The following is a 22,290-nucleotide window of genomic DNA, read 5'->3' as shown; positions in this document are numbered from 1 at the left end:
TACCTATTTATAGATGTGCAAATCAACTTGCATATATGAAATAAATGAGGTTTTTATTGGCATTTTTAAACAGTGTATTCAATCTTTACCTTTCAAAGGTAAGCTTTAATGTTAAAGTTCTTTAAAAATAAATTACGTAAATGCTTCTCTCAGGTTTTGGTGATCTCTCAGAACAAGATTTCTTTTCTTTCATTTTTTGTAAAATACCGGTACCAAGTTACAAACTTGTAAAATAAGGGAGAAAATTTTGATATATGAAGACATGATGCTTCTGGCATTATGTGTTCTTTCAATTTATTTTAGACTTCAGGGAGCTCCATGAATTGTAGTCCACTACACCCAAAGCCAAAACCTGCCAAAATGATTTACAATTCTATTTATTCCCTTAGATCTCCTAATAATCCTCAAGTGAAATAATCACATTTCTGCATTTGAACTTTTAAAAAATGGTCCAGGTTTCAGTCAAGAAAGGCATTCCCCTCAAATATATCTATAAATTTGTCTGGCTTTAATGAAAAACCACCTTAATCATCACCTGACATCTGCTCTTTATGCTGGCAGAGGATTATGAAGGCATTTGTTTTCAATGTGTCATTCATTAAAGGTATCCATAGAGATAGGTTTGAAGAAAAACCTTCTTCTAGATAGTGTGGATCATGGTACAAGTTTAATTTGCTTCCACATTTTGATGCTTAAAAAGTGTGAGATCCACTGACCCTATACTAACTACAACATGGTTAGATGAAACTCTTATTTTGTACCATCTACCAAGTCTTCATAGTAAACACCATAATAAGGCTAATACACAAATTCATTTCTCTTCCACAATTGGTGTATTACTGTTACTTTAAAAAACACAACTATGAAATAATTGGATGAGCCTATCAAAGGTCTGATCCTATTCTCAGTGATATCATAAAACGCTTGAAGAAATAATGGGAGACCATGTCATATGTGGAGTAAACCCAATGAGTTGAAGTTAGTCATAATTTAAGTCCATTGATTTCTGTAGTCTGCTCTGAATACTCAGATACCACCCAACAATGATGTTATCAATTATACCTTCTCAGTAGACCGCCACTCATTATAACCACATAGCAATTTTTTTGGGCCAACATACAGTATGTCTAAACTAGCAATTTACAGATATATCCCCTGCTGAAAGACTATGTTATTCATTGCACCAACAAACTAACAAAACTCAAATCCTTCTCTTGGGGTTCGTTTGATGCAATGTATGAAAACAAAAGCACATTAAAAATGTTAAAATAGAGGACAAAATCTATGTTATTGTTGAAAGAAAAATCTCTAAGCAAATGACCAGATTCGTAAAATTGTATATCAACATTTAATTTATATCTTTCTCTGGAGAAGAAATATTAGATTAGAACTGGCCCCGTTACCAAAGCCAAACTAATCTTAATGTGCTAACTAAGATGCATTTACAGCACACATATTCTCAAACATTTTTGCTGCTGCAGCAATTGGTAGTGCTTTGTTTATTGCCAAGTCTAGCTTGATGACGGTCTGTCCTCATAAAGAACACATTAGATAGAGCAAATAAGTCAATCACCAACAAGGGTATCAATGTTGAAGAGTGATCATTTTAAGAAGGAAGGAAGGAGGAATGGGCTCCCTTGTACTTACAAGTGCAGGGCAGAATCTGCTTGGTAACTTAACACACAAGGCTAGATTCCAAGTGTTAACTATTACAGAAGTCCAAGACATCACACAAAAGCCAGACATGAGTTACTGGAATTTGGGCCAGCCACTGCTAATTTTTAATCCTACGCACATACAATTAAAAGTTTTTAGTCCTGTCAAACATTTCTGGAGCTATGCCCTGCTGATATGAAATAGTTCTTTTAAAAAAAGACTCTCTATCTCAACAATTTGAGAGAGGTGTTTTCCCTTATGGTCTTTGGTATGTCAAAAGATATGTGAGTGCTTCCCACAGTAAACAGTGAATGCCAAATAATGAATTAAGTTACATTACAAAAGAGCAGAAAGGAGTGTATTATCCCACCAGTAGAAATAGCAAGTAATGTTTAGGGTAGAGGGGGAAGAAGCAAATAACTGAAGTATCATACTCTGTTATAATATTGAAAATGGTCCAAGTTTTTTCTTGCCAACCTGTGGTAGCTTTTAGCTTCAAAGTGAGGAAGCATCCATTTTCTATCTATTGTCTCTTTTTGCCTTTCACAAACAGTGCTTTTAAAGATGTCAGCTGTGCTGCAACAGCAACCCCTTTTTCCTAAAAAAAAAGGAAAAGCTGATCTACAAACAAATCTGATTTCAGTTCTCTGGATTAATTTCAAATTGTAACACTACCAACCTGCTGCAGCACACCTACTTTTAATTAAGGACTTCAGGGAGAGGTCTCACTTGCTTATAGTCATTGTTTTGTTCATGTCAGTCCGTCCTATAAAAGCTTGTTAAATCCCCACAAGCTGTCAAAGACAGACCAGCACGATTTGACTGCCTCACTTCTATTTTCAACTTTCAGTCACTGTTTCTCCACCTTATACCGAGGAAAATATTGCTCCAATGGCACCATTTTATTTTCAGTGATCTAACAGCATTGTCTAGTCACCACCCTACAACAAAACTTTGTGGGTCCGGGAAAGAGGGGTACACTCATAATTCTAGACAAGACCATACATTTTAAATATTACGCTTATGTGGCTTAGAAGCCCCGATGAATGGCACAATCATAATCCATTATCAAACCAAAAGGATCTGCGACTCAGGAAGCCACCAGTTAATGGTGCTACTTGCTTAGCTATGTGGAGACCACCACACAGCTGTGAATTTGCAGAATATGTCAGATGAGATAAAAACCAATAATTCTGTAGCTGTGTTCCGTTGTAGTTCCATGTTCACCAGCCATTCAGGATTCAGAAGACCCTTATAAACAATGTACCCAGGATTGTGTTAGTCTTTCCTGTACTGACCAATCTCTTCCAGGTCTGTTTTTTTGTACTGGAAATAATATTCAGAGAAGTTGTTGATCATGAGGAGTTGTTGGTAAAAGAAACCCACACTCTTAATTTACCCTTACAAAATGCTGAACTTTGTTTGTTACCTCCTTAAGTAAATTAAAGAGATTTCTGTGTCACTTGAATTGCTTGCTTAGGAAAAAAATATAAATCATTTAAGATTTTTTAAAATTGCTTTTCTGTTCCATCGTGGTACAGATTTTTGCTCCTCAGCAATTGTTCTGCCTGCAGTAGCAAAGTGCAAGAAATGGCAGCAGCTCTCACTGAGCCACTGGCTCTTTTGTCCCTTCATCAAGTCAAGTGAGCTGCTGCTATAGACAGTCTTTACAAAGTGCAACTTGTCCTTTAAGGTAGTCTCTGCAAGGGCAGATTCTTTTCTGGCTTGGATGAGATCCTGCACAGCTGAACAACAAGAGATCACCCTGGAAAACACAGTGTTTTCTCTTTTCATCAAAAGATGGAACCACAATATCATTTGCAGACTCAGCTGTATGACATTCAATGTTGTATCTGGAAAAGAAAAGGAAAAGTAAGACAACCTGCATCACCTGCAATAATTCAGCAAGCAGCAGTAGCAACACTTCCAACTCACGGTGCCAAAGGTATGTAATGCAGAGGTTCAGTTCATACATAAAACTGACATCTCAGCAACCAGGTCCCGTAAGCTGCCCAACTCACAATGTCAAAAATCACACCAATAATTTCAAAAGGGTGTTACAAGAAGGCAGAGCCTCACTTACTCAGAAGAGATTGACACCATCCCAGAACACTTGGTTACACAAACGCGGATGAGTTCTCTTTGACATGAAGTGGCATAGAGTTCACAGTTAAAGTGGATAACTGGAGAGCTCTGAAATGTATGAGATCTGTACAATGCAGTTCTACTATGGGTCTATTCGTTCATTATCTCCCCCCTTCCCTTCCATAAAAAGAAAAGTAGGGATGAGCCCACTGCCCCCACCACTTCCCCAATCCGTCATCCTCCCTCTACAGCACACTGCCTGTTCTAGTCAAGTAGGCTCTCTGCACAATTGAAAGCCCTGGAAGTTCTAAATCATGTGGCAAGACTGCTTCAGTATAGCATGTTTCCAACAAGCAGTGAGCTGCAGGAACAGTGATGGTGTGTGCAGAAATCACTCCTTGTTTGCACTTCTCATGCAATGGTAATCATGTGGTGATGGTGAGAATGAGTGATTGGGAATTATGTTGCCTGGGCACTGTGGCACACTCTGCTCTGGAAAGTAGTGACTGTCTTGTATAGGGCATTCTCTCCCAAAGCCTATGGGCCAGTTTACACTTTTCAAATTCGTCCAGCAAACCAGCCTATATATGCAGCAGTGTAGAGTAAAGCTAGAAGCTGGCAACTATTTCAATGATGATGACTGAACAAAAAACAGTGGCAGATGCACATTCACAAACGTGATTCTAGTAATGCTACTATTATTCCTATAATTACAAAAGAAACACACACATACACAAAGCACAATGGAAATCTTCCACACTAATACCACAGTTGACTCACTTCATACAATAATTGTCCCATGTGACAAGTTTAACCATGATTTAGCAGACAGTTCTCAGCGAGCACAGATGTTAAGTTAACGTGTGATATCACACTTGAGAGTATACAGGGAGTTATGGGGTTTCTTTTCCGCCAATACATGGGCCTTGGGGAAATTATTTGAAAAGTAGATCTAAACAATTGTAACTTGTAGGGCGAGGTAGGCAGAAGCCAAGGAATTGGTTGCAATACAAAGGAAAGCTATGGTAAATTCTATGTGGTTAGCAACATGCACGGCATCATTTAGTTCAGTTTTCTCTGTCTATTGTGCTATGCAGGTGTATAGATGCATGAACACAAATGCATTATATTCCAAAGTCTCTGAAATTTCTATCTCATGCTGAGATCGAAGCCATGTTCCAAAGCAACATTCAAAATGTGCTGGAAAAGTTTTCTTGCAACTTCCTTTCCTTGTCCTTGGAACTGCAGTACTTACTTCAAGAGGTCTTTGTCCTTGTTCAGGTGCTGGAAAAAGGATGGCTCACAGATGAGCTGGTTTTCTTGACAAACCTGCTTACATGATTTCCCAGACCCAGCAATTTTAACCTGAAGGGCACTTAATGGGGGCCACATCACTTGCCCGTGGCAGAAATCCTGAAAAAAAGTACATTTCATAATGACAAGGCAAAAAGTGATTTCATTCAATACGCTGCTGTTATTCAAAGCTTTGATCTCCAGACGGTTCAGCCAAGACTCTAAGGTAACCAGCATGGATCTCAGGGCTGCCTAGGTTTCCACCAAATATATAATCTTGTTTCAGGCTCCTGTCTGAAACTTGAAAGCCACAGAGTAAACAATACACAGCTAGATGGACCAGTGTTCAGTTTTAGTAGAAGGCAGCTTTTAATGTATGCTTTTTAGTAGAAGGCAGCCAGCTAATAAAATAAAAATATTAAAAGAGCACTGAAAATGGCTCAGCAACAACAACAAAACACCACCAAGCAATCTATTAGAGGTGTGCACTGACCACAAGATTTGTTTTAGACACTGATAAGAGTGCTTCATAAAATAGCCCTCTACCAGTTACCGGTAGTTTACTGGTTAAGTGAAATGGGTTGCAGAACTGTGAGCTTTAGTCCATTCCAGTTCTATTCAACAGAGAACAAGCATTGGTAATATAGCGGCATATACAGGATCTCTGTGCTCACAAAGCAAGTATTTGTGGATATGGAGCACATACCTGCTTCTCTATGAAAACATTCATTCTCTGGAGCATCCCCTCACATGTGAATTCAAAGGGCAGGTAAGGTTCAATCTGTTAAAATAAAATGTGCAGTTTAGTTCCTTGTTGTTTTAAAAAATATTATCCAAGGCACCACTGTAACATATGTTTGTGTAGGTGCTCAGGTATTAGTTATGAAGTTGTTTAGCAAGGCATCTGCCATTCTAAATATTGCTGCTACCATGAAATTAAACTATAAAAACACTCAGCAAGTTTCACACCTGTAGTATTTCCTAGCCCAGTTTCCCCTACCATTACAGTTCAGCTTTAATTTTGTGCTTTTTCGAGCTGTAATTCCCCCCCCCCCCGAGGCTTCTCATTTGCTCAGGACGCATAGTAAAATGGCATCTGCTTTAACAAAGTACAATCTGTACATATATTCAAATATGACATTCCAGCTATATTGGAAGGGCAGGAGTGGGGAGTTACCAGCTGAGTGCCCCCCCCCCCCCCGTTTCAAGTTCTTAACAGGATATAAATCTTCTATCTTTTGAAATAATGTAATTCATATTTTGCATATTGCATGGTATTTACAATATAGGTGTTGCATATTCATGGATCTTATATAATGATCCATGTGAGTTTGCAACAAGCTTTAATTCATCATAGCCTAAAAACATAGAAAGTTTTATTTTTGTTGGATTATTTAAGGCTTTTAGTTTCATATTGAGCTCTTTTTGATAAACCTCACACTATTATATGTTTCTATTCCATATTTATGCATTGATTTACAAATGCAGTGGGTTTTTAAAAAACAAAACAAAACACAAAACTGTTAACCTTTTGATTCAAAATTGCTTTCACTGCCTTCTCAACCTCAGAGAGGTCATTGATGTTTACAGTCCAAACATGAGGCTTCCCGATGTAAACTTCAGCATAGGGGTGTTGAGATGTCAACTGAAAGAAAAACGATCAAATGTCATCTTTCCCGGAATCATGTTCATTTCAGTAGGCAAATTTCAATAAGATGCAAAATGTGTAGGTAACACAACACTCCAGCCATTTAGGGGGCTCTTTATTCCTTTGTTTTCAAAGCTTTGCTCACATCACCGTAGTCACCAAAAAGGAATTATCTGTCAAGATTTCTATAGAACCTAATCATTGAAAGGTGGGGCAAGTAACTAGGTAAGTGTCAGGGACAGTGTAATGCACTTTGAAAAAGGGAAGCAGACAGTCTAGTGTATCTTGCAAAAAAGCACCCTAACATTCTGATAATAAATTCTGACCTCTCTAGTATCTCTTGCCAAGCTAATTAGTATTTATATGAGAATTGTATGCTCAGTCATTTCCATTTGTGTCAAAGCTGGAAGACTTGATAAGACTGCTTAATTTGTGAGTTGCCATCTGCAATGACACACTTTTTTGTAACTTGTTTACTCAACGTTTTGGAAAACTTAATACAGCTTTAAAAACAAAAACAAATTCAGAGCACATGCTATCTAAGCCATCTCTTTTTCATATTTTACCTTCATGGTGTTCCAAAACATTCTGCACCCACTCTTTCTATAACCCCCTTTTGCATTGCTTCAAAATATTATAGACAGCTATTTACTTCTTTAGGAACTGTTCCCACCTGAATTGGCTTTCTCCTTCAGCCACTTCCTTGCCTGATATTATGCATTTGGCAGAGATGCATATGAGGTCATGTAAAGCACTGACATGCACATGTCGCAGCTCCTTGGTAGCCCATGAGTCTGTAGTCCACAAGTCACCTCCTGTACTTCTAGATAGCCTCATTCTTCTAAAAGCCTTCAGAATTAATGCTACAGAGTTATAGTGCTGGGCATTATGCCCAAAATACTCCACTGTTTGATGACTCTTAATGTTAGCTAAAGGCTGGCAAGCGAGACCTTGCTTCCTGCCCAGTGAAGGCTAAAAGGCAGCTAACACATGTGTAGATAAATGAGGAACCTTCAATCCTAATCTCCCTTGCTTTACTTTCTGAATGCCATATTTACAAAGCCAATTCTTGCTGTCGACACATATTTTGAGGACAAATCCTTATCAGCTTATATTTTCTGCCTGTACAGAATGAAAGCACCTTGTAACCCAAATGTTTCTTTTACAAGAAAGAGGCCATTGCCACTCAAGCAGTTTATGAAGTGAAGTGATTTCCCCCCCCCATGCTATGTTTATTCCTTTTATTAAGTTAATGGCCTCCTCTAACTGCCCTTTCTAGGAACTAAAACAGCCAAACAAATATTCTTTATCTTGATTTAAATACAAATATCTTCATAGAATTTTATTTACACTCTTTTAATAGGCTATGTGCTGTCAGCATACAGGATTCAGGTGATGATGACTGTACAACATTCTAAATATTGAGGAACAAGCTGTTATTTCCAAGTAACAAGAAGTATGCTCAGGAGTGAACACATGAACTCTATGGGTCAGCAACGTTTTTTAAGGCCAGGCCGGTCCATTCCCTGGCAGACCTCTCGGTGGGCCGGAGCGTGCACGCCCATGAGTGCATTCAAGCAGGTTGGAAGAGCGCTGGAAATAATGTGTGTGCTTGCGCACAGGTGCTCCTCCACCCTGGAAGTTCGCCGGAAATAGCGTGTACGCACGTGTACGGGTGCTCCTCCCATGTGCATTCGCACACGCTATTTCCGGCACTCTTCCGACCCAGAAGTCAGTCCCCACGGCGAGAGAAAAAAATGGCGTCGCAAAAAAATGCACGGAATACCCACGTTGATCCACGGAACAGCTGTAGGCCGGTTCCAGGAAGCTCATGGGCCAGAAGCGGCCCATGGGCCTTAGGTTGTTGACCTCTGATCCATGGGAAGGGAGCAGGGTGTGCATACAAGCCCTGGCCCAATATCCACATTCACCTCACCCCCTGCACTTAATCCCTGACTATCCCTGTGTTTGAATTTGAGTAGAATCCTGATCAAGAACCTTGAAATGTGTGGCTGCAAGTAAAAGTTCACTGTAGACCTCCATCACCCAACACAGGGAAGGTTTGGGGGGGGGGGTGCAAGGACCTTGCCCCTAAAGTCTAGCAAAATAATTCAAAATAATTGGTTTGGTTTGGTTTGGTTTGGTTTGGTTTGGTTTGGTTTGGTTTTTTCCCCTTCCTTGCTGGAAACTGGACAGAGTTTAACTTTCTTGCATTTAATGTACATAAAGCTAAATAAATATGCAAATACACCTCACAAAAAAACCTGTGGCCTGCTTAGAATTACACTATTAAGATTTTCATACATTGATTTTTGTTTTTAACAATGAGGATTTCCTGTGCAAACTGAACCAATTGAAAGAATAGAGCACTGATACTATTCTAGATACAAATGTCTAAAAATAATTGCAGGAGATAAGCTCAGAAGGAAACAATCTTAGACCAAGAGTTTGCTGTGGCAATAGCAATGAATTCCCATATTTTGGTGATGCTTGGAAATTTAAAAAAGGATGTGCTACAAAAGCTACTGTTGATATGTGCAACCAGCAGTACACACAACAGAAAATTGTGAATATGGGTGTTGATTGCTTACCTCTCGGAGTGTTGGCTTGCCTTTGAAGAAATCTGTGTTTTTGCTGCTTTTGGGTGGATTAAATTTTGGATTCAGAAATGCACACCCATTTGCAATGGCCTCTAGAGGGGCAGGTCCCTCATATGGAAAACCAAGACCAACAAAGAGCTGTAAAATAGAAACACTCACAATATTAGCCTTTACTTCATTTTCTCTGCTACATTTTATTTCTGTGTTAGGCATTACTGTATTCCCTTTCCTGATTAGTTTTAAACTGTAAAATTATGTTAGCTTACTTGTATTATTTTATGCAATGTTGCATGGATCAATTCTTTTGTATTTATTATTGACACAAGTGCAGGTGGTTTGGGGAGGCTGCCTGTGATGTAACAGGAGGGTCAATCTGGACATCTAACTCACAAAGTAAGGCAGCTTCCTACCCTATCCAAGATGCTCTCTGATGACTGCCAAAGGTACTTGCTTTTGCAACATGCCACTCTCTTGAAAGAGCCATGAAAATATACTGCAAACCTGATAACCTTTCTATAATGGGCAAAAGTGAAAATGATGAAACCCTTTTCTAAAATAAAACCTTCTCTAAATTAAAGTTTTATAAAGCACTCCCTGTTTCCAATATTTTTGTAGTGGGCAGGGGAGGGAAAGGAAGGAGGGGACATCACGTTTTTAGATTTCTTTACAGCCAAAAGTGCAGTGAAAAAAGGTGAAGCAAGGCACACTGTCTTTCCATTATTGGGAGAATGTATTTTCGCCCACTTTCTTGGTAACACATATCACCAAGTCCTAAGCTTTGACCAAAGTCCACTTCATCCACAACCACAATTCACAGACCTTAAGATATTCTAGGCCCATCACAGAGTAATAGGAGCACCATTAGGTCCTGGCATAAGGAGAAAATATGTCCTTGGGGAGTTAGCAAATACTCTGCTTGAACTTATGCCACACAATGATGAATACACAAACGGCTTAAAATGTCTTGCATAGAGTAGCTGAGCAGGGTGGCATTCTTGAATAAGCATATTCTTCAAAGAGCACTAGACTTCCAAAGACCAACAGCAGGTGGCAGCAAAGTTTGCAGGAACGTGCACTTGGTCTACAACAGCCAAACTACACGGAAGGCTGTGTGAAAAGGCTGTTCTTGGAAATTGTTTAGCATAAGAGATGAAAGAAGGGAATGTGAGTGGTCTGCAAAAAGTCACCCGAAAGAAAGTTGCGTGGAAGTATCTGATCTTATAGACCTTTTTGTCCAACCCCTGCCTGATGCAGGAAACCGAGAACTACATGGCTACTCCTCAGACATCTATAGGAGTAGTTACAGGTGGGTAGCCGTGTTGGTCTGCCATAGTCGAAACAAAATAGGAAATTCTTTCCAGTAGCACCTTAGAGACCAACTGAGTTTGTTCTTGGTATGAGCTTTCGTGTGCATGCACACGAAAGCTCATATCAAGAACAAACTCAGTTGGTCTCTAAGGTGCTACTGGAAAGAATTTCCTATTTTGTTTCATCTATAGGAGTGCTATCCTGCCCCCTTGGTCTTCTCTCCTTTGGCTAAACCAGGGTTCCCCAAACCTGGGTCTCCAGCTGTTTTTTGACTACCATTCCCATCATCCCTAGCTAGCAGTGGTCAGGGATGATGTGAATTGTAGTCCAAAAACAGCTAGAGACCCAAGTTTGGGAAATTCTGGACTAAACATTCCCAGTTCTTTTAACCCAAAGAAGGCTAACCTGTAGCCCTCCAGGTATTGTTGAACTCCAATGACCATCAGCCCTAGCCGGCATGGCCAATCTGAGATGATGGCAGCTGCAGTCCAAAAACACCTGAAGAGGTGCAGACTCCAATCCCTGACTTGACCTTATCTCATAAAACTTGTCGTTTTTTTTATAGTGCTCACCATAATCATTGTTCTCGTCTAATCCACTCCACTCTGTATCTTTATTAAAGTGTAGCACGCAGAAATGGGACACTGTACTCCAGTGGGGTTTGATTAATGAATAAAATGGAACTTAATTACTTTACTTTCCATGTCCTGGAAACTATGACTCTATTGATGCAGTCTAAAGCCAATTTTTTCTTTTTTGCGGCTGCATCATGTTGCTGACTCATTTCAGCATGTGGCTGGCTACAATCCTGAGGTCCTGTTTGCATGAACTACGGCCAAGTCAGGATCATCCGTCCTATACCTGTGCATTTGATTTCTCTCACACTGAAGAACTTTGCCTTAGTTTTTGCCGAACTTCGCTTGGTCAACTTCAGCCCAGTTTTCCATCCTGTCAAGGTCAACTTGAATTTTATTTTAATCTTCTGAGAGGTTCTCTCTCCTAGTTTTGTGTCATTTGCAAATGTGATGACTCATTCCACCCCTTCATATATATAAAAAGTTGAAGCCACAGCCCTGCAACACCTCACCTGAAACCTCATTCCAATCTGATGAGGAACCACTAATGAGTATAATTTCACACCAGCTGTGAATCCACCTGACAGCACTGTCATTTAGCCTGCATTTAAACAGTTTGCTAACCAAGGTACAGTGGGGGACTTTGTAAAAGATGATGAATTTATTCTGGCAGGATTATTAATTACAAATTTATACATGTTTCTACTAATACTGCATTATTATCAAGATGCTTTCAATCTGACTCCTTTATAATATATTTAAATATCTTCCCTGGTAATGAAACTGGACTGACTGGTATGTAGTTTCCTTGATTCACCTTTCCCTACCCTTTTGAAAATTGGGCAGTTCTGCCACTTCTCACTTGTTCCCCAGGATTTCTCAATTATTATAGACAAATGTTCTCAGAGTACATCCGTGAGTTCCTTTAGGATGCAATTTGTCTGGCCCTCAATACTTGAACTCTGGCATCTTTGTTTCTATTGACTAATTCCTTATCTTTCTGAACTGCAATCCTGACCTTCATTAACGCTAATTATGCAAGGTTTCACACTTCCTCTTTTGAGAGAAGATTAATGTAAGATCAAAGTTAAGCAGTGCTTGCCTTCTCTGTGTCAACCTTTAGCATTTCACCATTCTTACTGAGAAGTCCATTGTACTTACCTGAAAAAGCCTTTCTGTTGCTCTCAGCATCTCTAGCCAGCCTCAGCTCATTCTGAGTTTTAGCTTTCCTGACACTGTCCCTACTAGTCTGGATTCCTTGTCTGCACTTGTCCTTGGTTACCTGTCCTCCCTTTATAAATGACCTTTTTATTTTTAGCTACTCACTATACTTTCTGTGAAGCCACATTGCCTTTTGTATACCTCTCTCTCTCTCTCTTAGCTGTGCCTCCCTTCTTCAGGAACTCATGGTCACCTAAGGAATTTTCCTATCTAGTATTTCTCCGAGCTTATTAAAATCAGGGTCGCCCCCCCCCCCCCGAAATTCAACTCATTCACTTTTGATGAATTTGATAATTATTTGGCCACTTTCTCCAAAGGTTTCTGTTGCTTAAATGTCCTGACTTTCTCTTTCCTACTGGTTAAGATCAATCTTCCTTACTCCTTCCCCCTCTCTTCTGAAAACAAAAAGGATGTCCTCAGCAAGTATGGCCACATAAATGGGTCTTTCCAGCCATCACACTTTCAGCAAATTGTCACATCTTAAAGTCTCCAGATGACTCTGGAACCTGGAACCTCATATGACAGGGGGGGAAAGGTAATCATTTGAAGGCACCTTTGTTGGAACATGAGCTTCCATGCACAAATCTTGATTGGGACATCCTGCAATGATCCTTGCCATTGGAGCAGGAGCAAGTTTTAATCCCCAAAAGCTCCTGGCAAGGGCTGCTGCTGAGAATTATTAACTCGTAAGTCTTAAGTGGGCATGATTCTGGCTCTTTTGAGATGAATAATACTGGATATTAAAGCAACAAATTTTTAGTATAGATTATAAATATACCTCTTCAAAAGAAAAACAGGGCAAAATGCCAACTGGCTGCAAAATGTTATAACCCTTACAGAGTGCCTTTTGTGGAGAGGCTGACAGTGAAATACAGGAAAAGAAAACCTAACAAAACCTACTGGTGTATCAAACTGCATTATGAGTTCCCACTTTTTTTTTTTTTTAAAGCAGATTTAATGGGCTCAACATTTACAGAGAACAACCTGATCTATTTCTGCATTCCCATGCAGCAAACAAAAAAAGTAGACAAGTCTGATAAGCAATTAAATTATATCTTTTAATTAGCAGCAGCAGAAACATGGCCAAACCATTAATTAAAGGACTTTAAAATGTCACCAACAATTCAGCAGTGGCTGAGTTTTAATTAGTTACAGAAAATGATACTGGATGGGTAGATAAGCATTCTTCACTTTTTACCTCGACACTGTTGGAACATCTTTTCTGTTCTATATGCTGTCAACTTATTTAACAAAAGCTCCTTAGGGGAGAGTGCGCAGCTCACATGTCTTGACAGCACAGGGGCTTCTGTTACCACTTAATAATAAATACAGCACCAACTGTCCTCCACTCATATTAAATAGCTGCTACCATCTGTGAAGTATAACTTGGAAGTAACTACACTACATACTTCACCAAGTGGATCAAAATTATAAGCAGCACACACCACCATTTCAATAAGAAAGGAAATTATTTTACTGAGTGATGTTTTGCTTCTTTCAAAAAGATCCCATGCAAGCAAATCCTTTTAGCCTTTTTGAAAGAATATTTTCAGTATTTTTGTGGGGAGTGTTCTTTGCTCTTTTGGCAGGAACACACATGTATTTGGTGTTTAATACTTTTGAAATATTAAGATTTTTGTTGAATTTTTGTCATTTGTACTATCTGCATTTGCGTTATTTTGTATTCACATTTTATTTGTTTGTTCTTTGTGAGCTGCCTTGGGAACCTTTTCAGGCTGATAGGCAAATAGAAAGTAGCATAACAGAAACACAACATAATAGAATAAACAGCTATTTGTAGGTATTTTTGTGAGAGAGGTTTTGCTTCAAGTTTGCCGAGCCAAATTCTGAAGTGAATTTGTGTGGGAGAAGAGTTTCTGAAATCACCAAACTTGGTTCTCATGCATGCAAAGCTTTTTGGGGGGGCATTTAACAGTGAAAGCTTTTCATTTTTCTAAACAAACTTAACACACATATGAAGCACCATCCCAATGAGAAAATGAAACCAGTGGAATCTTTGGAACACTAGACACTGGCAAATGTTTAAAGCTGTTATGGTACAATGAGCATAATGTGCCAAGCATTTCATTTGGGGAGGGGGGTTACATGCATTTGAATGCACATGTATTTTAATCTTTGGGGGTTTTCCTTTCTTTTTTGCATACCAGCCAACTTACCTTTGTCCCTCTCAGCAGGAACTGCAAATCCCGGCCACTGAGGATGCCATGGTTTTTAACATAGCTGGGCATGTAAACAGTACTTGTCCCATGGACAGTTCCATGAACTTCTGTATAGGTATGAATGACATCCAAATAAGCTTTCTTATCCTAGTAAGGAAACATAAGCCAACCAAAATTGAGTCTTCACATAATGCAGAGGCCTATCTATCTGATTACCCACCACCATTATACAATACAATAGCTCATGCTGCTCGAAGACTCCCCTGATCCTATGGAGCAGACTTTCAAGGGGCAAAGGGGCTGTAGCAGTGGTCAGAGCAGCAAAAAATGCTGCTCCACCTCCTGCTGCGGTGCCCCATTGGTATTCCCACCATTGGAACTAGTTAAAATCTAAGTTCTTATTTCACAAGGAGACTGGTTATGCTAAATTTTGGGCCCCACACATCTGAGCCACACAAAATAATTTCTGGTCCTCTCCCGAATTTAACTCCACCTATGCAAGTGCTTTGAAGAAAAAGAATCCCTCTCATTTCCCCCAGTTCACAAAAGCTTAATGGTGGGAGTCATACTGCTCTTTACATACATGGTGGCATTTAAAAATTCTCTAGAGTGAGCCACAAAGTCTCTTGGTTTCCCTCCATATACTAGGACTTGGAGCAATGTGGAAAACTAGGTGCTTTGTTTGGGAGAAATTTATTTCATAAAAAAATCCTTGACCTGCTTTCCTCTTCTCTAGAACTCATTCAAAGATGGATTGTGAAGTGCTCAGTATAGAATAACCCTTGAAACATATTGCATGAATAAGACTTCTCAACTGTGTAGATCAGCAACCTCAAAGTCTGGTTTCTAGTTGAGAAGTAAATGTACCCTTTGTCTTCAGTGGGATCAGAAAGCACAAGCTTCTGTTTTGCATCCCTCAGTTCCACTACACGCAACAGCAACACACTATTCCCTGTTTGTTGGTTAAAAAGCCACGCACAGATGCTCATTCAAAGGTTACAGGAGACTAGGAAGAATCTTCCTGCCTTGAGCCCTGTAAAATCCAAGCATCTTCACATATATTTGAATTATCAGTTTAAGAACACAAAACACACTAGCTATTACATCCTCCATCGAAGAGTAAATATATTGTAATAAGTTTTATTTAATTGAAATTTATTTCAAAATTTCAATACCACACATCATTCTTTTGGGGTTTTCATGATGGTGTATAATCAATGATCTTAACAGGGCAATAGGACAATAAATAAAATCCAGAAAGTGAAACTTCCAACCCATTAAAATGATTGTGGAAACAAAAACATTTTGCTTCCAAAATGGTTCCTCCCCCATGGCAACACTGATGCTGTGCCAGGCAAGCCTCTTTGGGGGGGGGGTGTTTTGTAGTTGAAGCTCCACAACTGAAAAATCCCTCTCTATTGCTGTTGAAGATCCAGTAAAGGAGGAGATGATGATTTGGTCTTCCCTTTGGTCTTAAAAAAATTGTCCTCCTTTTTGGACTACAACTCCAATCAGTTTTTGATCCCAAGATTTCAGCAGTCTTCATCACCCCTTCCTTGAACATGTTTCCACTTAGCTTTCCTTGGAGCTCAGATCTCTTTCCCTTGTTCACTTCTCTACTATAGTACACACAGCCAGTTCCTGGGCTTATCTGTAAATTCCAAACCCTGTCTTCATGAAAACCCAAGCCAGGAAAAAAAAAAAAAGAATTAAACAGCTTGGCTTAATTTTTCTGATTTCATTAAACTCAATCAGGTTGGAGTTTTGTTTTTTCTTTTAAATGCAAATTCTTCCTTAAAGAGAAGTATGCCTAATTAACTTGTTTTGTATGGTTGTTAGTTTTAAAAATTGTATTGTGTTCTTGATGTAACCCATGTTTAGACCTTATGGTGAAGGGCGGGTAGGAAATTTTAATAATGGTGCTGATGACGACAACAACAACAACTCTAGCATCTACAAACCCTCACACATTATTTAAATGACTGTGGTCTTTGAAATAGAGCTTGAATCAAGATCAGTATGGGGCTGCTCAGACAGATGCTAAGGTGAGATTAAAGCTCTTGGTTGTTCCTTTGATCAAGCAAGATGCATTCCCAGGTGATGGGTACTATGAGAACACCTTCAACACACACACCCCACTCACACTACTCCTTTAAATCTCTGTGATTTGAAGGGAAAACGTGGAGGGGGGCATTTGGGATCAACCAACAGGCGGTAGGAGCATGCCTTGCTTGATAACTTTCAACACATCCCTCCCCCATTTCTCCTTCAAAACTCTGCAGAGACTTGAAGGAGAAACTGAAGGGTGTGTGTGTGTGTGTGTGTGTGTGTGTGAGAGAGAGAGAGAGAGAGAGAGAGCCCTTTGTAAACATCCCCATTGGTGGATGTTTACAAAAGGGCTATTTGAAAGCCCCACGGTTTGCTTTGAAGTCCAATCAAGATGGAGTGTGTGTGTGTGTCTTCAAAAGGAAGCATCTCTCAACATCACTATGATAGCAACTATCAACTTCAGTCCATGGTGGGGTATGTGACAGAGAGATAAGTATCTAGCCAGAAAAGACTGCCCACCCCTGCTCCATAGGAATGTTCATATTCTAATCCAAAGTGTTTTAGAGCATAATGTGGTTGCTGTGAATGTAATAGTAAATCATGTCATATTTTCTTTTGTACAGTATTATAAAATTTAATTTCTTAATCCATTTAGAATTTACAATACTTTTTTAATTACAAGGATCAGCTCGCACACCAAGTGAATTATCTAAGATTTAGTTATTTTTCAGTGTTCAAAGGGCAGGAGCAAGGGATGGTGGGAACAGAAGAAACATTTTAAGGAAAGGTTGCTTAGAAACAGAATGGACTTGTTCAGTCTTTTGACACAGATTAGGATAGGCAGGGCTAGTATTTGTTTGCGACTGGAATAGAGACAAGATACATAAAATGGGTCAAACTAAGGCCATTTATTAATTTAACTTCTGCACTGCAAATGAAACAGTGCAATCAGCTAATTTCCATTGACAGCCTTGGTCCTGTATACATGAAGAAGCGTCTCCACTCCCATCGTTCAGCCCGGACACTGAAATCCAGCGCTGAGGGCCTTCTGGCGGTTCCCTCACTAAGAGAAGTGAGGTTACAGGGAACCAAGCAGAGGGCCTTCTCGGTAGTGGAACCTGCCCTGTGGAACACCCTCCCATCAGATGTCAAGGAAATAAGCAACTATCCTACTTTTAAAAGACACCTGAAGGTAGCCCTGTTTAGGGAAGTTTTTAATGTTTTATGCTGTATTGTGTTTTCAATATTCGATTGGGAGCCGCCCAGAGTGGCTGAGGAAACCCAACCAGATGGGCGGGGTATAAGTAATAAATTATTATTATTATGACTGCCTTGGATGCACCAAGTCCAAGATGCAGCAAGGGTAATGACCAGGCATAGCTCCATTGCCTAGGTCTTACCTTCCAGTGAACAAGGATGCCTTCCTGACCCTGTCTCATGCCAGGGCCTCACAACTCTAGACACATGAGGTATCCAGGCTAAGGGCCCCACAACTCAGACCATCAGGCCTCCAAAATGCCCAATGAGGCCAAAGGGGCGTGGCACAAACCCCACAGCCACGCCCCTGTGTGTGCAGACCTCTACATGCATGTCCATGCATTTTATCTCTTCCTGGTCAGGTGCAAATGACACTCCAGGGGTGCAGTGCTGCACAGCCAGAGGGAACTTCATTTGCCAAGGCTTTTTAGAGAAAAGCTAGGCTCCCATCACTAAACTACCGCAGAGCAGCAAAAGAGCGGTTCTTATTCCTCAGGCAGAACCAGCAGCTGCTTTCTTCTTGACAGCTACGATAAACTTGCCATTTACAGAAGGCACTTCTGTTGATCATCGAATACACAACTGTTATTACTTTATGCCAATTATTTTCCACCTACAACCCTCCTCCATATGCAAGACATTTCACATCAGAGAATGGGATGACAAAGCCTGATGCGTTTCTCCCTCTTAAAGCAACATTAAACTGGAAAATATAATTGTGTGTGGAGGGGCGTACAATTTTCAATGGGAAAGGTGCAAATTTCCACAAGCTTTCTTTATGGTAATCAGCTACAGAAGCATAGGGAGGAAAGAAAGAATACACGGGTTCTGTTTTAAATGGAGATAGTAAGAAGGAGGAGGTAAAGCTGCCTGAGCCATCAACTTGGCAACCTACAATTAGCAAAAATGTGCATTATTTAAAAATTATGCAGGTCACCTCCACAGAATAGTAATCTTGTTAATCAATGATCTGCTAAAAGCCACAGGAACAAAGTGCAATCTGGCTATACTCTGTGCGTGGGGGGATCCCAAGCATTACCTCACTGCTCGATTGTCACCACACCAAGCAGTCTTGTTCTATAGCTCTATGCTCTGACTTCTCATAGAATTTAATGGAAAACAAGAGAACAGGGGTAGCCAACATGGCGCTCTCCAGATGTTGTTGGACTACAACTCCCAGAATTCCTGACCACTGCTGGCTGGGGTTGATGTCCACAACATCTGGAGAGCATCATGCTGGCGACACCTGTACTGGAAGCATTAAAAAAACTATTGCTACACAGCTGGATACGTGGTTGGAGACCACAGCACATGCTTTTTAAAAGATAAGTGCAGGATTTCTAAAATATATATAAATGTGTGCATGTATCTAAGGTCTATTTTCCAATGAGTTGGTAAATCTCTCACGATTTAATGGTATTTTTCTCCGTACAAAAGACAAAACAAAACCCTCCATGTAGAAAGCTAGACCTAAAGGAGCTAACCTAGCTTTCTCCTGCACAGCTTCCGATGTATTATGATGCCATTTAGTGGAGCAGCATTCAATCATGTCAGTTTCACTTGCAGGATTAAACGCTACAACCCAGACACAGCAACCCAACATTTTGTTAGCAATCTGCTTTAGGTGGAATTGACCAGTAATTCTAGCCTAGGGATACCTATCATAGTGCCCGGCAGATGTTGATAGACTAAAACTCCCATCATCCTTGGCTGGGGCTGATGGGAATAGGTGTCCAACTCGGTTGGGATGGCATCATGTTGGCTACCCCTCCTCTAGTCTTTAGTTCTGTATTCCATAACGTCTGCAGATGTACTACAGATAGGAAAATAAAAAATCTTGCTATTGTTACAAAATTAAATGAGACAAACTTCAGGAAAGATTTGAAGCAGCTGAACATTTATTGGGGGACAACTTTGTTATTTTTAGAATGTCACATTTAATGCAGCAAGATGTGTGGAACTAGAAATTAATTGTAACTCTCAATAGCAGATACTTTTCCAAAATCTCACAAGGGAATATGGTAGAATCTTAAATCTATCTATGTTTTCTCTTTTAAATCCTGCTTAATGCTGAAGCATACAAAAAGAGCTTCTGAGTGCCAGTTATATAAATTCAATTTGGCAGAAGGATATGTTATTCCTTCTTGGATTTCATTCTTAATAATACAGCTTCTGTAAAACAAATTACATTCCCAGAAACACATGTGTAAACTGCTATTTCCTCAAACAGGTGCCAACTGAGTGGAATCTTGTGAAATATTTTGTCTCTATTGCACAAGGAAGAGTCTTTCCATCCATATCCCTAATCCACCCCATCTAACTAAATAAATTCTGTCTATTAGGAAGAATGCATGCAGATCTTATGCATTTGCTACACAATCCTTACAATCCTAATATATTTTGTTCTGAAACACCCTCGTCATCTAGCCATGGCTTTGGAACAACCCTAGGATTATCCCACAATCAGGGTGAGTGGCTTTTCTGTGCATGGCATCACAGCTAAATTTCATAAACACAATCAAGGACAAACTAGAGGTGATGTTTGTGCTGCAATTTTAATTATCCCCAAATTCTTACTCATTAAAAAAAAATCAAATATAGCTTTTGAACATAGCATTCTTAATTCTGGTGCTCAAGCACTTTATCACTGTTTATCATAAGGTATATAAAGACATGAACCTGGTGTATCACGGATAATTAAGGAATGAATATAGCAAAAGGTAGTGAGCATCAAGAGAACCACTGTATAAAGACAGCATGACAAATTTATTTTATAGATAAAAATGTGACTACACAAATGCAGTCATTACTCTGAAATCTGGGCTGGCACAGATGTAAATATGGGTTTACCTTAATTATTCCAATGAACTATTTAATCATTATTTGCAGATTTAAGAGATTGACTATTTGCAAACATATGTTAAGCAAGGAACGAACACTGTGTACAGCAGTACAAACTTTGGAGAGTATGATTCAAATTCAAAAGGTTGGAAAGATCATCTTCATTCCCTGCATCTCTAATTTATCTACCTATGCTTGTGATGGTGTAGGCAAAACAGCAGCACCCATCCAGACTTGAGGTAACTGTGATGTTTGCAGACATCGGGGGTGGGGGGGTGGGGGGCAAAACCCACCTGCCTTTAGGAATGGAACTGGGAGACACCCATATGGAGAAATCAAAGGTTTTAATGTAGTGTAAAACTGTATCTACTTCACCCCCTAAAATCATCCCCAAATGGAGAACCATGGTGACAAAACAAGCCACTGAGTGCTGAGCACTCTCAGCGGGCACATAATATTAACTGACTGATACTGAGGAAAACCAGACCAGTGGAAGGAGCAATGGAATGGATTGGCTGGAACTCTGAGTGAAAGCAAAGCACACTGTAACATTTTGTTGCTGGTTGCCACTTGTTATATGGCTATTAACAATTTGCAGAACATTTTTCTAGGGATACTCAATGGCACATAGTACCGGCACCTCCTCCCCACCCCACCCCAGTTTAAAGTGCAGCACTTACTATAACAACTTCATGGTGAGTACCAACACCGTTTTTTGCTATATAAAAAAACAACGACTATTTGGTATAAATCAGCAGTTCCCTTCCCCCAAATTTGGAGAGGTAGGATCCCTGATGAGCTTTCGTGTGTGTATCATTAGTAAACTGGAGAAGATGAGTGTATGGGAGCCTGCAATCCCAATGTTTGAGGAAGAAGCTCTATTCTACTGAATACAAGCAAATACCTTTTCTTCTCTACTGTCCACCAAACTATTCACATTCTGCAGCAAGTTCTACCCAACTATTATCAGTTTTGCCTGCCTGTTACAACTGTTCATTTAACAGTTGGGAACCTGGAGATGTGTAATGATCAGGAGGTTGCTGTCACTGCCCTTACCCTTACAAGCATGCATCCTCCAGATGGTCTTTAATTAGGCTAGGAAGATGGGTAACATGTAACACAGAACAAGCGGCACTAGAATATTTTCATCCCCCGAGAAAGGCAAAGATCTAAGGATTCAAGAAGGATTCCCTATTCATTTTAGCAGATGTATCTATAGTGGGTAGACCAGGGCAAACACTATACAGGTTAAGATAATATTTTATCTTTTCCACAGTGAATGTTAATATGCAAGGAGACATTAATTGACATTTCTGGAAAGAGCTATTTAACAGATGGGGCATTTAACAACGGATACAAATATGCTGGATATGGCAGACAAATTGATAGGGAGGAAAGGAAGGAACCAAGGAAGAAAGGGAGGGAGCTGGGGGAAAATAAACTGAAAGAAAAATCTGAAAATAAGTCTGATACATCTTTTTGAGTACAAGACCCAAGTCTATCTGACAGGCTATTCTTCTGATGTACTACTAATCACATCAGGAAATACACTGATTAATAGTACTCAGTTTTTATTG

The 22,290-nt window shown here is 39.7% G+C and overlaps 1 protein-coding gene across 1 annotated transcript in view; it reads right to left on the bottom strand.

Moving 5' to 3' along the window:
• Positions 1 to 2,543: 2,543 nt before the first annotated feature.
• Positions 2,544 to 22,290, bottom strand: part of MGAT5 (alpha-1,6-mannosylglycoprotein 6-beta-N-acetylglucosaminyltransferase) — a 111,354-nt gene continuing 91,607 nt past the window's right edge. The window contains exons 12-17 of the mRNA XM_033163827.1: positions 14,564 to 14,713; positions 9,274 to 9,420; positions 6,563 to 6,679; positions 5,741 to 5,815; positions 4,997 to 5,154; positions 2,544 to 3,509 (exon numbers count right to left, since the gene is read on the bottom strand). Of these exons, the coding sequence (XP_033019718.1) occupies positions 3,311 to 3,509; positions 4,997 to 5,154; positions 5,741 to 5,815; positions 6,563 to 6,679; positions 9,274 to 9,420; positions 14,564 to 14,713 (846 nt within the window). The 3' untranslated portion in view covers positions 2,544 to 3,310. The remainder of the gene's footprint in view (positions 3,510 to 4,996; positions 5,155 to 5,740; positions 5,816 to 6,562; positions 6,680 to 9,273; positions 9,421 to 14,563; positions 14,714 to 22,290) is intronic.

Source organism: Lacerta agilis, chromosome 1 (assembly GCF_009819535.1).
Source record: "Lacerta agilis isolate rLacAgi1 chromosome 1, rLacAgi1.pri, whole genome shotgun sequence".
Classification (NCBI taxonomy): domain Eukaryota; kingdom Metazoa; phylum Chordata; class Lepidosauria; order Squamata; family Lacertidae; genus Lacerta; species Lacerta agilis.
This window is presented reverse-complemented; position numbering and strand designations above follow the sequence as displayed.